General features: G+C 42.7%; 2 protein-coding genes across 7 annotated transcripts in view; one reads left to right on the top strand and one right to left on the bottom strand.

The window, feature by feature from the left end:
- The window catches only part of UBXN2A (UBX domain protein 2A), a 48,255-nt gene that overhangs the window by 21,743 nt on the left and 11,413 nt on the right, over positions 1-15,099 (top strand). The window lies entirely within an intron of this gene.
- On the bottom strand, positions 6,648-9,270 carry LOC139160506 (tigger transposable element-derived protein 1-like). The gene is made up of 2 exons (XM_070738459.1): positions 8,935-9,270; positions 6,648-8,072 (listed from the first exon to the last, which is right to left on the bottom strand). Exons 1-2 carry the CDS (start codon positions 9,233-9,235, stop codon positions 6,655-6,657), a joined length of 1,719 nt encoding a protein of 572 aa, XP_070594560.1. The 5' UTR covers positions 9,236-9,270; the 3' UTR covers positions 6,648-6,654.

Genomic DNA, 15,099 nt, shown 5'->3' with positions numbered 1-15,099 from the left:
TTCTTTTTCTTTGCAATCAGGATGTCCGGTGTGTTATGCTTCAGAATTCGGTCAGTCTGAACTCGGAAGTCCCACAGTAGTTTTTTTTTTTTTTAAATTGTTTTATTATTAAAATGAAAACATTTACATCATATAATACAACATAAGATACAATTCGAAACATAAGGACAAACAGTACAGAAAAAAAAAAGAAAAAAGAAAAACAAAAGAAAAACCTATAGACAAAACGAGTAAAAGTGTCGGCGAGTAAACGGGGGAGTTGTATTGAGAACGAAAATTGGGTCAAATTGTATATGCTCATTACCATGTTTCGAGGATTGTATCAGAAGGGTTCAATGCCAGAGTTGAAATAAACACATTGCGGAGAAGTTAACAGATAATAATAAATCTACATATCTAAATATATATAACGTCTCGTGTTATTTTATGAGATAATAAAATGGTTTATACCAGATTTGTAACAGTTCGAAGTGTAGTCAAAAATCACAATCTTATAGCCTATTGTTCACGCTTTTGCTTCCTAGCCAGTTATAAAAAGGGTCCCAACACTCGTTGAACGTAGCCGAGGATTCATTTCTAACTTGTGAAGTCAATTTTGACATTTCTGCACAGTATAATATTTTTTTAATTATTACTTCATTTGGGGGTAATTCTTCGTTCTTCCACCACTGCGCATATGAAAGTCTAGCTGCGGTTACTAAATGAATGATTAGGTGTACTTGGGATTTCGATAGATTTTGTCTGATTATGCCCAATAAAAAGCATTCAGGAGTTTTGTCAAGTGTTAAATTTAACATTTCATCGATCCAAATTCCGATCTTATTCCAAAATAAATTTGCTTTGGTACATTGCCACCATAAGTGGAAGTAGGTGCCCAATTCTCGTTGGCATTTCCAGCAATTTGGAGAGAGTTTGTTGTTTGATTTAGTTAGCTTGATTGGGGTAATATGCCATCGATAATACATTTTGATCAAGTTTTCTTTATAGGAAGTGGCGATAGTCAATTTATAATTCCTAGTCCAGAGTGTTTGCCACTCCTCCTCTTTAATTTCGTTTTTGAGGTCCAGGTTCCATTTCTTAACGTTAATTTTTATATTAAAGTTGTCCAAATCATTGTAAGTTAAGTAACAATAGAAATTTTTAATTAGCTTTTCTTGAGGGCCTATACATAGCTTGTCTAGAAGGGCATTTTTCCTTATCCCAGATATTTTTTTGTCTTTGTTATATTTAGATTGGATCTGGAGGTATTCCCACCATTCCACTTTTTGACCCAAATTTTCTAGTTCTAGCCTTGTTTTAATTGTTCCATTTGAGTTTAGAATGTCATTATATCTTATTATATTGTTTCTTTTATATAAATTTGGATGTACGTAGGCTTCTAACGGGGCGTACCACATGGGGGTTCCTTTATATAATTTAATTTTAATTTTTTTCCAAGTGTTGATTAGTGATTTCCTTATCAAATGGTTAGAGAAATATTTATGGGTTGTCGGTTTTTCGTCCCAGAGATAATAGTGCCACCCTAAATGGAGATCGTGGCCTTCTAAGCTAAGAAGTCTAGTATTAGTTAGACTCATCCACTCTCTTGTCCATGCCAAGGAAGCGGCAATATAGTAATCCTTCCAGATTGGAAGAGCCAGTCCTCCCTCTTCTTTCTTACCTTGTAAATATTTCAGTCGAATTCGGGGGCGTTTGTTTTGCCAAATGAAATTGTTAGTTACTTTAGTCAGATTATTAAAAAAAACCTGTTTTAATTGTATGGGGATTGTTTGAAATAAAAACAGAATTTTGGGTAATATATTCAGTTTGATGGCTGCAATCCTCCCAAGTAGGGAAAGTTGTAGGTTCCTCCATTTTGACAGGTCTGCTTGTACTTGGTCTATTAGAGTATCATAGTTGTTTGATTTTAAGCTAGACACTCTGTTTGTCAAATTGATGCCGAGGTATTTAATTTTTGTAGTTATTTGAATGTCCAATTTAGCTGATAATATATCTTTCTGTGATTGTCGCATATTTTTGGTTAGAATTTGGGTTTTGGTTTTATTTATTTTGAGGCCTGCCACTGCACCATAATCTTCCAGGACTTCTAATAATTTGGGACCTGAGTCTAAAGGATCTTCTAAAATGAATACCAGGTTGTCTGCAAAAGCTTGGAGTTTATAGGTTTCTTTCTTGCAATTTAATCCCCTTATATCTTCCTTGTCTCTAATAATTCTCGTTAGTACTTCAAGGGTTAAGATAAATAATAAAGGGGAGAGTGGGCATCCTTGTCTTGTACCCTTGTAAAGAGAGATTTTTGTCGATGTGTCCCCATTGAGAATAATATAGGCTGATTGGACAGAGTAGATGGCTTTTATTGCATTTATAAATTTGGGACCAAATTCCATATACAGTGGTCCCTCGAGTTTCGCGATCTCGATCTTCGCGAAACGCTATATCGCGATTTTTCAGCAATTGCTACCATCTCGTTTTTCGCGAACGCTATATCGCGATTTTAAAAAAAAAATTTTTTTAAAAAATACGTGCTTGGCGGCGCGGAACTAAAAGCACTATCGCATGCGCGATCTCTTTTTTTTTTTTTTTTTTAATGGCCGCGCATGCGCAGATGGTGGGGCGACGGCAGTTCGGAGGCTGGCAATGGTTACTTTCCATGCCGGCCACCCCCCCCCCCGCAGCGCCTCTGGGCTCCTCGGCGCTACAACCCGCCCGCCAGATTCGCCCCTCTCCCCGATTCGCCCCGTTTTTTTGCCCTGTCCAAGTTGCTGGCTCTCAGTGAGAAGTCTTCATTTTGTGTTTGCAAACTTATTTTTTTAACGGGGGGGTTTGTCCTAGCCAAGTTGCTGGCTCTCAGTGAGAAGTCTTCATTTTGTGATTGCAAACTTATTTTTTTAACGGGGGGTTTGTCCTAGCCAAGTTGCTGGCTCTCAGTGAGAAGTCTTCATTTTGTGTTTGCAAACTTATTTTTTTAACGGGGGGGTTTGTCCTAGCCAAGTTGCTGGCTCTCAGTGAGAAGTCTTCATTTTGTGATTGCAAACTTATTTTTTTAACGGGGGGGTTTGTCCTAGCCAAGTTGCTGGCTCTCAGTGAGAAGTCTTCATTTTGTGATTGCAAACTTATTTTTTTAACGGGGGGTTTGTCCTAGCCAAGTTGCTGGCTCTCAGTGAGAAGTCTTCATTTTGTGTTTGCAAACTTATTTTTTTAACGGGGGGGTTTGTCCTAGCCAAGTTGCTGGCTCTCAGTGAGAAGTCTTCATTTTGTGATTGCAAACTTATTTTTTTAACGGGGGGTTTGTCCTAGCCAAGTTGCTGGCTCTCAGTGAGAAGTCTTCATTTTGTGATTGCAAACTTATTTTTTTAACGGGGGGTTTGTCCTAGCCAAGTTGCTGGCTCTCAGTGAGAAGTCTTCATTTTGTGATTGCAAACTTATTTTTTTAACGGGGGGTTTGTCCTAGCCAAGTTGCTGGCTCTCAGTGAGAAGTCTTCATTTTGTGATTGCAAACTTATTTTTTTAACGGGGGGTTTGTCCTTGCCAAGTTGCTGGATCTCAGTGAGGACAGTTTTAGTTTGTGATTTCTAATTTAGTTTTTAAGCAGCTTTTTTGGTCTTGCCAAGTTGCTGGATCTCAGTGAGGACAGTTTTAGTTTGTGATTTCTAATTTAGTTTTTAAGCAGCTTTTTTGGTCTTGCCAAGTTGCTGGATCTCAGTGAGGACAGTTTTAGTTTGTGATTTCTAATTTAGTTTTTAAGCAGCTTTTTTGGTCTGGCCAAGTTGCTGGATCTCAGTGAGGACAGTTTTAGTTTGTGATTTCCAATTTAGTTTTTAAGCAGCTTTTTTGGGCTGGCCAAGTTGCTGGATCTCAGTGAGGACAGTTTTAGTTTGTGATTTCCAATTTAGTTTTTAAGCAGCTTTTTTGGTCTGGCCAAGTTGCTGGATCTCAGTGAGGACAGTTTTAGTTTGTGATTTCCAATTTAGTTTTTAAGCAGCTTTTTTGGGCTGGCCAAGTTGCTGGATCTCAGTGAGGACAGTTTTAGTTTGTGATTTCCAATTTAGTTTTTAAGCAGCTTTTTTGGTCTGGCCAAGTTGCTGGATCTCAGTGAGGACAGTTTTAGTTTGTGATTTCCAATTTAGTTTTTAAGCAGCTTTTTTGGGCTTGCCAAGTTGCTGGATCTCAGTGAGGACAGTTTTAGTTTGTGATTTCTAATTTAGTTTTTAAGCAGCTTTTTTGGTCTGGCCAAGTTGCTGGATCTCAGTGAGGACAGTTTTAGTTTGTGATTTCTAATTTAGTTTTTAAGCAGCTTTTTTGGGCTTGCCAAGTTGCTGGATCTCAGTGAGGACAGTTTTAGTTTGTGATTTCCAATTTAGTTTTTAAGCAGCTTTTTTGGGCTTGCCAAGTTGCTGGATCTCAGTGAGGACAGTTTTAGTTTGTGATTTCCAATTTAGTTTTTAAGCAGCTTTTTTGGGCTTGCCAAGTTGCTGGATCTCAGTGAGGACAGTTTTAGTTTGTGATTTCTAATTTAGTTTTTAAGCAGCTTTTTTGGGCTGGCCAAGTTGCTGGATCTCAGTGAGGACAGTTTTAGTTTGTGATTTCTAATTTAGTTTTTAAGCAGCTTTTTTGGGCTTGCCAAGTTGCTGGATCTCAGTGAGGACAGTTTTAGTTTGTGATTTCTAATTTAGTTTTTAAGCAGCTTTTTTGGGCTGGCCAAGTTGCTGGATCTCAGTGAGGACAGTTTTAGTTTGTGATTTCTAATTTAGTTTTTAAGCAGCTTTTTTGGTCTGGCCAAGTTGCTGGATCTCAGTGAGGACAGTTTTAGTTTGTGATTTCTAATTTAGTTTTTAAGCAGCTTTTTTGGGCTTGCCAAGTTGCTGGATCTCAGTGAGGACAGTTTTAGTTTGTGATTTCTAATTTAGTTTTTAAGCAGCTTTTTTGGTCTGGCCAAGTTGCTGGATCTCAGTGAGGACAGTTTTAGTTTGTGATTTCTAATTTAGTTTTTAAGCAGCTTTTTTGGGCTTGCCAAGTTGCTGGATCTCAGTGAGGACAGTTTCAGTTTGTGATTTCCAATTTAGTTTTTAAGCAGCTTTTTTGGGCTGGCCAAGTTGCTGGATCTCAGTGAGGACAGTTTTAGTTTGTGATTTCCAATTTAGTTTTTAAGCAGCTTTTTTGGTCTGGCCAAGTTGCTGGATCTCAGTGAGGACAGTTTTAGTTTGTGATTTCCAATTTAGTTTTTAAGCAGCTTTTTTGGTCTGGCCAAGTTGCTGGATCTCAGTGAGGACAGTTTTAGTTTGTGATTTCCAATTTAGTTTTTAAGCAGCTTTTTTGGTCTGGCCAAGTTGCTGGATCTCAGTGAGGACAGTTTTAGTTTGTGATTTCCAATTTAGTTTTTAAGCAGCTTTTTTGGGCTGGCCAAGTTGCTGGATCTCAGTGAGGACAGTTTTAGTTTGTGATTTCCAATTTAGTTTTTAAGCAGCTTTTTTGGTCTGGCCAAGTTGCTGGATCTCAGTGAGGACAGTTTTAGTTTGTGATTTCTAATTTAGTTTTTAAGCAGCTTTTTTGGGCTGGCCAAGTTGCTGGATCTCAGTGAGGACAGTTTTAGTTTGTGATTTCTAATTTAGTTTTTAAGCAGCTTTTTTGGGCTTGCCAAGTTGCTGGATCTCAGTGAGGACAGTTTTAGTTTGTGATTTCTAATTTAGTTTTTAAGCAGCTTTTTTGGTCTGGCCAAGTTGCTGGATCTCAGTGAGGACAGTTTTAGTTTGTGATTTCTAATTTAGTTTTTAAGCAGCTTTTTTGGGCTTGCCAAGTTGCTGGATCTCAGTGAGGACAGTTTCAGTTTGTGATTTCCAATTTAGTTTTTAAGCAGCTTTTTTGGGCTGGCCAAGTTGCTGGATCTCAGTGAGGACAGTTTTAGTTTGTGATTTCCAATTTAGTTTTTAAGCAGCTTTTTTGGTCTGGCCAAGTTGCTGGATCTCAGTGAGGACAGTTTTAGTTTGTGATTTCCAATTTAGTTTTTAAGCAGCTTTTTTGGGCTGGCCAAGTTGCTGGATCTCAGTGAGGACAGTTTTAGTTTGTGATTTCCAATTTAGTTTTTAAGCAGCTTTTTTGGTCTGGCCAAGTTGCTGGATCTCAGTGAGGACAGTTTTAGTTTGTGATTTCTAATTTAGTTTTTAAGCAGCTTTTTTGGGCTTGCCAAGTTGCTGGATCTCAGTGAGGACAGTTTTAGTTTGTGATTTCTAATTTAGTTTTTAAGCAGCTTTTTTGGGCTTGCCAAGTTGCTGGATCTCAGTGAGGACAGTTTTAGTTTGTGATTTCTAATTTAGTTTTTAAGCAGCTTTTTTGGCCCTCATGTCCTCCTTCCATCCCTCCCTCCCTCCCTCCCTTAAAAAGCACTTAAGCAATGACAGAATAAAAACCCCCAGCCCTCACCTGTGTTTGAATTTCATTCATTCACTCAGTCATTCATTCATTCTTCTCTATGCCACTCAATCCCAACACTTTCAACCCACAAATTACCATTTCCCATCCCCTTAATGTACTGTACTGTACCTCCACCTGTACCTGTACCTGTACTGTACACATTTAATAACACACTTAGTCATCCTGATAGAAATAATAAAAATATTTATTTACTGTACATTTTTTTGGGGGTGTGTGTAAGCATAACTAGGATAAATCGGGATCTTCTTCTATCACCATGTCTACAATGGACGCTGCAGGTGATGGTGTGACAGACCTCGCGGTTTTCGTGACAAACATAGTTATGGGCAGTTGTTGGCGCTTTTTCTTTTCCTTGGCTAACATGGCTCTGTATGGTGCAATGGTGTTGTCAAGGGAGGCCTTAAATTGTAAAGAGCGAGTCATGTGGGGATCCCAAAGTTCCACCATGCGTTGGAGATTTGCAGCAGCTCTGTTCACTTCTGCAAGCCGCTCAAGCGTTAGGCCAACATCTTCTTCTTCCTCAGCTTCTTCAGCTCCCTCCTCTTCTTCACTCGCTGACCTGGTCAGCTCCTCCAGATCTTTGTCTGTCAGCGGTAGGCCATGCTCATCAAGCAAACCATTGACTTCCTCTGGTGTCATGTCAACGAAGCCTTCTCCACCCACTGCCTGTGCCAGCTTCACAGAGTTCTGGACTGCAGCATCTTGAATTTCTTCGGGAGCAAATCCCCTGTGAGCATGCACCACTTCTGGCCACAATTTCTTCCAGCAGGCATTCATTGTCTGTGTCTTCATATCTGTCAAGGCACTCTGAATGTTCTTCAGACAAGATGCAATTGTGTACTGACGCCAGTAGGCCTTCAATGTGAAGTTTTGATCAGCTTCCATTGCTTCCACAATGCTTGCAAGAGAATTGCGCGTGTACAGTGCCTTAAATGCGCGGATAACACCTTGATCCATCGGCTGGATAAGCGATGTGGTGTTTGGTGGCAAGAATTCGACTTGCACCCCATCACGTTCATGTTCCAGGTGATCATGGCCTCCAGCATTGTCCATTAGGAGAAGCACTTTGAAATCAAGTCCTTTGCCAGCCAAATACACCTGCACCTGTGGGATGAAGCACTGGTGAAACCAGTCCCGCGTGAGGGGTTTTGTAATCCATGCTTTAGGATTATGCATCCAGTACACTGGCAATGAATTCTTGTTTCTGTTCTTGAGGGCTCTTGGATTTCGTGACTTATAGATTAGCCCTGGCTTCATTAAAAAGCCTGCTGCATTCCCGCACATGATCAAAGTCACTCGATCTTTCATGGCCTTAAAGCCAGAGGCTTTGGCTTCATCTTGCATCAAGAAAGTCCTTGAAGGCATCCTCTTCCAGAACAGGCCTGTTTCGTCCATGTTGAACACCTGTTCTGGAAGGTAGCCCCCTTCTGCAATTAGGTCTTTAAACGTGCGCTGGACAAAGTTTTCTGCTGCACCTGTATCTGCTGAGGCAGCTTCTCCGTGCAATGACACACTCTTCAGGCCATAGCGCCGTTGAAATTTATCGAACCACCCTTTGCTTGCTGTGAATGTGGCTGGGGCTGAGGCTGAAGAAGCAGAAGATGTTGACGGCTGGGGGTCTTCAGGGTCATCAGCGCCTTCACCTACAGAGAATGACAGGAAAGGGAGAGAGAAGTGACTTGAATGAAAGCATACAGTCCTTCCCTCCATCCCTCCCCCTCTCCTTTCTCCCCTCCCCCCTCCTTTATCTCCTTCTTTCCATCCTTCCCCCCTCCTTTCTCTCCCTCCTTTCTCTCCCCCCTTCCCTCCCTCCCTCCTTTATCTCCTTCTTTCCATCCTTCCCCCCTCCTTTCTCTCCCTCCTTTCTCTCCCCCCTTCCCTCCCTCCCTCCTTTATCTCCTTCTTTCCATCCTTCCCTCCCCTCCCTCCCCCCCTCCTTTCTCTCCCCCCTTCCCTCCCTCCCTCCTTTATCTCCTTCTTTCCATCCTTCCCTCCCCTCCCTCCCCCCCTCCTTTCTTTCCCCCTTCCCTCCCCCCCTCCTTTATCTCCTTCTTTCCATCCTTCCCCCCTCCTTTCTCTCCCTCCTTTCTCTCCCCCCTTCCCTCCCTCCCTCCTTTATCTCCTTCTTTCCATCCTTCCCCCCTCCTTTCTCTCCCTCCTTTCTCTCCCCCCTTCCCTCCCTCCCTCCTTTATCTCCTTCTTTCCATCCTTCCCCCCTCCTTTCTCTCCCCCCTTCCCTCCCTCCCTCCTTTATCTCCTTCTTTCCATCCTTCCCTCCCCTCCCTCCCCCCCTCCTTTCTCTCCCCCCTTCCCTCCCTCCCTCCTTTATCTCCTTCTTTCCATCCTTCCCTCCCCTCCCTCCCCCCCTCCTTTCTCTCCCCCCTTCCCTCCCTCCCTCCTTTATCTCCTTCTTTCCATCCTTCCCTCCCCTCCCTCCCCCCCCTCCTTTCTCTCCCCCCCTCCTTCCTTTAAAAACACTTAAATATAAAAAACACCAGCCCTTACCTGGGTCTCCCCCATCTGCATCTTCAAGACGGTTGTACAATTGCTGCGCCTTGGTTCGGATAGTGTTCGTATCCAAAGCAATGCTTTTTTTTCTGCAGTCTTCTACCCACACAGACAAAGCAGCTTCCATCTTCATAAGGCGTTTGTTTCTAGGCGTCACCATTCTTTTTGCAGCCTTGTTGAATGATATCAGAGAAGTTTGCCTTATCTTCTTCTCATCTTTCTTAATGTATCGCACAGTCGATTCGTTGATCCCATAATGGCGACCAACCTCTACATTAGACTGTCCCGCTTTCAGCATGTCCAACAGTTCAATCTTCTCCTTGATTGTCAGCATTTTCCGGGTCTTTTTAACATCGCTGCCTCCACTACGCATGGAACGTTTAGGTGCCATCTTCAGAGAAGTCTTCACAAACACCTCCAAGACACAGATCCAAGAAACAGATCCCAGACACAGATCCAAAACACAGATGCAACACACAGCAACACCAAGACAGAGATGCAAGAAACGACTCGAAGAAACGGCTCGAAGAAACGGCTCGAAGAAACGGCTGCAAAAGTTGCAAAACTTTCAAAGCAAAGCACTCTGAGCAAACAACACTGATTGGCCGAGATTTCTGCCCATCAGCAATCTCAACGCTGATTGGCTGAAAATTTGCTGTATCACCATTACCGGGCAAACTGATTGCAATGGCAAAGCTGATTGGCCGAGATTTCGGCCAACCAGCAATGCTACACGTCAGTTTGTGTGACGTCATCAAGGCAGGGCCAAAAAAGGAAAAAAAACCCCGTTAAAAAAATAAGTTTGCAATCACAAAATGAAGACTTCTCACTAAGATCCAGCAACTTGGCAAGCCCAAAAAAGCTGCTTAAAAACTAAATTAGAAATCACAAACTAAAACTGTCCTCACTGAGATCCAGCAACTTGGCCAGACCAAAAAAGCTGCTTAAAAACTAAATTAGAAATCACAAACTAAAACTGTCCTCACTGAGATCCAGCAACTTGGCCAGACCAAAAAAGCTGCTTAAAAACTAAATTGGAAATCACAAACTAAAACTGTCCTCACTGAGATCCAGCAACTTGGCCAGACCAAAAAAGCTGCTTAAAAACTAAATTGGAAATCACAAACTGAAACTGTCCTCACTGAGATTCAGCAACTTGGCAAGCCCAAAAAAGCTGCTTAAAAACTAAATTAGAAATCACAAACTAAAACTGTCCTCACTGAGATCCAGCAACTTGGCCAGACCAAAAAAGCTGCTTAAAAACTAAATTGGAAATCACAAACTGAAACTGTCCTCACTGAGATCCAGCAACTTGGCCAGACCAAAAAAGCTGCTTAAAAACTAAATTGGAAATCACAAACTAAAACTGTCCTCACTGAGATCCAGCAACTTGGCCAGACCAAAAAAGCTGCTTAAAAACTAAATTAGAAATCACAAACTAAAACTGTCCTCACTGAGATCCAGCAACTTGGCCAGACCAAAAAAGCTGCTTAAAAACTAAATTGGAAATCACAAACTGAAACTGTCCTCACTGAGATCCAGCAACTTGGCAAGCCCAAAAAAGCTGCTTAAAAACTAAATTAGAAATCACAAACTAAAACTGTCCTCACTGAGATCCAGCAACTTGGCAAGCCCAAAAAAGCTGCTTAAAAACTAAATTAGAAATCACAAACTAAAACTGTCCTCACTGAGATCCAGCAACGTGGCAAGCCCAAAAAAGCTGCTTAAAAACTAAATTAGAAATCACAAACTAAAACTGTCCTCACTGAGATCCAGCAACTTGGCCAGACCAAAAAAGCTGCTTAAAAACTAAATTGGAAATCACAAACTAAAACTGTCCTCACTGAGATCCAGCAACTTGGCCAGACCAAAAAAGCTGCTTAAAAACTAAATTGGAAATCACAAACTAAAACTGTCCTCACTGAGATCCAGCAACTTGGCCAGACCAAAAAAGCTGCTTAAAAACTAAATTGGAAATCACAAACTAAAACTGTCCTCACTGAGATCCAGCAACTTGGCCAGACCAAAAAAGCTGCTTAAAAACTAAATTGGAAATCACAAACTAAAACTGTCCTCACTGAGATCCAGCAACTTGGCCAGACCAAAAAAGCTGCTTAAAAACTAAATTGGAAATCACAAACTGAAACTGTCCTCACTGAGATCCAGCAACTTGGCAAGCCCAAAAAAGCTGCTTAAAAACTAAATTAGAAATCACAAACTAAAACTGTCCTCACTGAGATCCAGCAACTTGGCAAGCCCAAAAAAGCTGCTTAAAAACTAAATTAGAAATCACAAACTAAAACTGTCCTCACTGAGATCCAGCAACTTGGCCAGACCAAAAAAGCTGCTTAAAAACTAAATTGGAAATCACAAACTAAAACTGTCCTCACTGAGATCCAGCAACTTGGCCAGACCAAAAAGGCTGCTTAAAAACTAAATTGGAAATCACAAACTAAAACTGTCCTCACTGAGATCCAGCAACTTGGCCAGACCAAAAAAGCTGCTTAAAAACTAAATTGGAAATCACAAACTAAAACTGTCCTCACTGAGATCCAGCAACTTGGCCAGACCAAAAAAGCTGCTTAAAAACTAAATTGGAAATCACAAACTAAAACTGTCCTCACTGAGATCCAGCAACTTGGCCAGACCAAAAAAGCTGCTTAAAAACTAAATTGGAAATCACAAACTGAAACTGTCCTCACTGAGATCCAGCAACTTGGCAAGCCCAAAAAAGCTGCTTAAAAACTAAATTAGAAATCACAAACTAAAACTGTCCTCACTGAGATCCAGCAACTTGGCCAGACCAAAAAAGCTGCTTAAAAACTAAATTGGAAATCACAAACTGAAACTGTCCTCACTGAGATCCAGCAACTTGGCAAGCCCAAAAAAGCTGCTTAAAAACTAAATTAGAAATCACAAACTAAAACTGTCCTCACTGAGATCCAGCAACTTGGCAAGCCCAAAAAAGCTGCTTAAAAACTAAATTGGAAATCACAAACTAAAACTGTCCTCACTGAGATCCAGCAACTTGGCCAGACCAAAAAAGCTGCTTAAAAACTAAATTGGAAATCACAAACTAAAACTGTCCTCACTGAGATCCAGCAACTTGGCCAGCCCAAAAAAGCTGCTTAAAAACTAAATTAGAAATCACAAACTAAAACTGTCCTCACTGAGATCCAGCAACTTGGCAAGGACAAACCCCCGTTAAAAAAATAAGTTTGCAATCACAAAATGAAGACTTCTCACTGAGAGCCAGCAACTTGGCTAGGACAAACCCCCCCGTTAAAAAAATAAGTTTGCAAACACAAAATGAAGACTTCTCACTGAGAGCCAGCAACTTGGCTAGGACAAACCCCCCGTTAAAAAAATAAGTTTGCAATCACAAAATGAAGACTTCTCACTGAGAGCCAGCAACTTGGCTAGGACAAACCCCCCCGTTAAAAAAATAAGTTTGCAAACACAAAATGAAGACTTCTCACTGAGAGCCAGCAACTTGGCTAGGACAAACCCCCCGTTAAAAAAATAAGTTTGCAATCACAAAATGAAGACTTCTCACTGAGAGCCAGCAACTTGGCTAGGACAAACCCCCCCGTTAAAAAAATAAGTTTGCAATCACAAAATGAAGACTTCTCACTGAGAGCCAGCAACTTGGCTAGGACAAACCCCCCCGTTAAAAAAATAAGTTTGCAAACACAAAATGAAGACTTCTCACTGAGAGCCAGCAACTTGGCTAGGACAAACCCCCCGTTAAAAAAATAAGTTTGCAATCACAAAATGAAGACTTCTCACTGAGAGCCAGCAACTTGGCTAGGACAAACCCCCCCGTTAAAAAAATAAGTTTGCAATCACAAAATGAAGACTTCTCACTGAGAGCCAGCAACTTGGACAGGGCAAAAAAACGGGGCGAATCGGGGAGAGGGGCGAATCTGGCGGGCGGGTTGTAGCGCCGAGGAGCCCGGAGGCGCTGCGGGGGGGGGGTGGCCGGCATGGAAAGTAACCATTGCCAGCCTCCGAACTGCCGTCGCCCCACCATCTGCGCATGCGCGGCCATTTTTTTTAAAAAAAAAAAGATCGCGCATGCTCAGATAGTGCTTTTACTTCCGCGCCGCCACTTCGCGAAAAATCGATTATCGCGAGGGATCCTGGAACGGAACCCTCGCGATAATCGAGGGACCACTGTTGTTTAATCATGAATTTCCAGGACACATTGTCGAAAGCCTTCTGGGCATCAAGAAAAATTAGCGCCACTTGTTTTTCGTTATGAACTTCATAATACTCCAGTGTGTCTAACACAATTCTGATATTATTTTTAAGCTGTCTCCCGGGAAGAAAACCATTTTGGTCCGAATGTATAAAATAGTTTAGAAATCCTTTGATTCTATTCGCTAGGATAGAGGTGAAGATTTTATAATCGGCGTTTAAAAGAGAGATCGGGCGATAATTAGATATGTCTGTATGGTCTGTATCTTTTTTTGGAATTAACGCTAGGTTTGCTTCTGTCCATGAAGTTGGGATTTTACCTCTGTCTAAGGCAGTGATGGCGAACCTATGACACGCGTGTCAGCACTGACACGCGTAGCCATTTTTAGTGACACGCGGCCGCTGGAGAAACTTTCGTAGAGAATGCACCAAACGCACGCGACGCGAGCCAAAAAAAAAAAAGCCTCCTCACTCTCACCCCTCCCTCCTGTTTCACCTTCATTGCTGCTTGGAGAAGCCCGCGCCTCCTTCGCCTCCCCCCCACCCAGCCCGGGAAGGAAAAAGCCGGCAGAGCGCAAGCGCAGGTTCTTAAAGGATCCGCGTTGTTGATTTCCGAGCACCAAAAAAAAAAAAAGGACGTGCGAAGAGCGAGAATAGGAGCCCGGCCCGGCTGGAGCTTCCCTGGCGGTGATGGCACGTGAGCTTTTGGGGCCCGGTGGGAGGGCGCCGGCCATTGTGAGCCCGCACAGCCATTAGGAACCCCCTCCCCCGGCAGAAATTTTTGAAGTGGCGCAAAGCCACGCAGTCCTGAATCGCTCCCTTCTCCGGCCAGCAAAGTCGGCTGCCCAGGAAAGCGCCGCATTTGAAAAGCGCGCGTTTAAAAATCGCGCCACTTTCCCTGGCAGCCGGCTTGCTGGCCGGAGAAGCGAGCGATCCGGGACTGCCTGGCTTTGCGCCGTGATGACAACAACGGCGCCATGGTGGCCTTCAAGCGTCGCCCTTCGTGGCGCCCAACCACCTGTTCCTCAGGTAGATGTCTGGCGCGCTACCGGGAGGCGGAGGCGGCGCGTGGCCAGGCGCTGAGCTCCATGGACACCTGGGAGGGCAAAGGGGTGAATGTGGCTGCTGCCTCTTAGGCGGAGGCGAAGGCGATGGCGGAGTCTGCGCTGGGGCCATGCAGGGACGCTGATCCAGGGGGCCACGGACCGGCAAGCCGCCCTCCACTCTCTCTCCACTCTCCATCTCTCTTTCTCTCTCTGTTGCTGCCATGGTGCACGAGAGAGAAAGAGAGAGAGAAAAAGGAGGAGAGAGAATAAGAGAGAAAGAGAGAGAGAAGGCAAGAGAGAGAGAGAGAGAGAGAAAGCAAGGGAGAGAGAGAGAGAAAGATTGTGTGTGTGTGAGAGGGAGAGAGAGAGAGAAAGAGAAAGAAAGCAAGAGAGAGAGAAAAAGAGAAAGAGAGAAGGAAAGTAAGAGACAAAAAGAGAGAGAAAGCAAGAGAGAGAGAGAAAGCAAGAAAGAGAGAAACAGAGAGAGAAAGAAAGAAAGCAAGAAAGAGAGAGAAAAAGAGAAGGAAAGTAAGAGAGAGAAAGCAAGAAAGAGAGAAAGCAAGGGAGAGAAAGAAAGAAAGAAATAGAGAAAGGGAGGAAGAGAGAGAGAGAGAAAGAGAAAGAAAGCAAGAGAGAAAGAGAGAAGGAAAGCAAGAGAGAGAGAAAGAAAGAGAGAGAAAGAAAGCAAGAGAGAAAGAGAAGGAAAGCAAGAGAGAGAGTGAAAGAATAAAAGAGAAATAGCAAGAGAGACAGAGAAAGAGAGAGAGAGAAAGCAAGAAAGAGAGAAAGAGGAAAAAGAGAGGAAGGAAGAAAGAAAGAGGGATGGAGAGAGAAGGGGAAAGAAAGAGGGAGAGAGAGAGAAATAGGCGAAAGGGAGGAAAAGAGGGGGGTTTTGTCCAAACTTTTTTTCTCAAGG

This window comes from Erythrolamprus reginae, chromosome 1, assembly GCF_031021105.1.
Source record: "Erythrolamprus reginae isolate rEryReg1 chromosome 1, rEryReg1.hap1, whole genome shotgun sequence".
Taxonomy (NCBI): Eukaryota; Metazoa; Chordata; class Lepidosauria; order Squamata; family Dipsadidae; genus Erythrolamprus; species Erythrolamprus reginae.
This window is presented reverse-complemented; position numbering and strand designations above follow the sequence as displayed.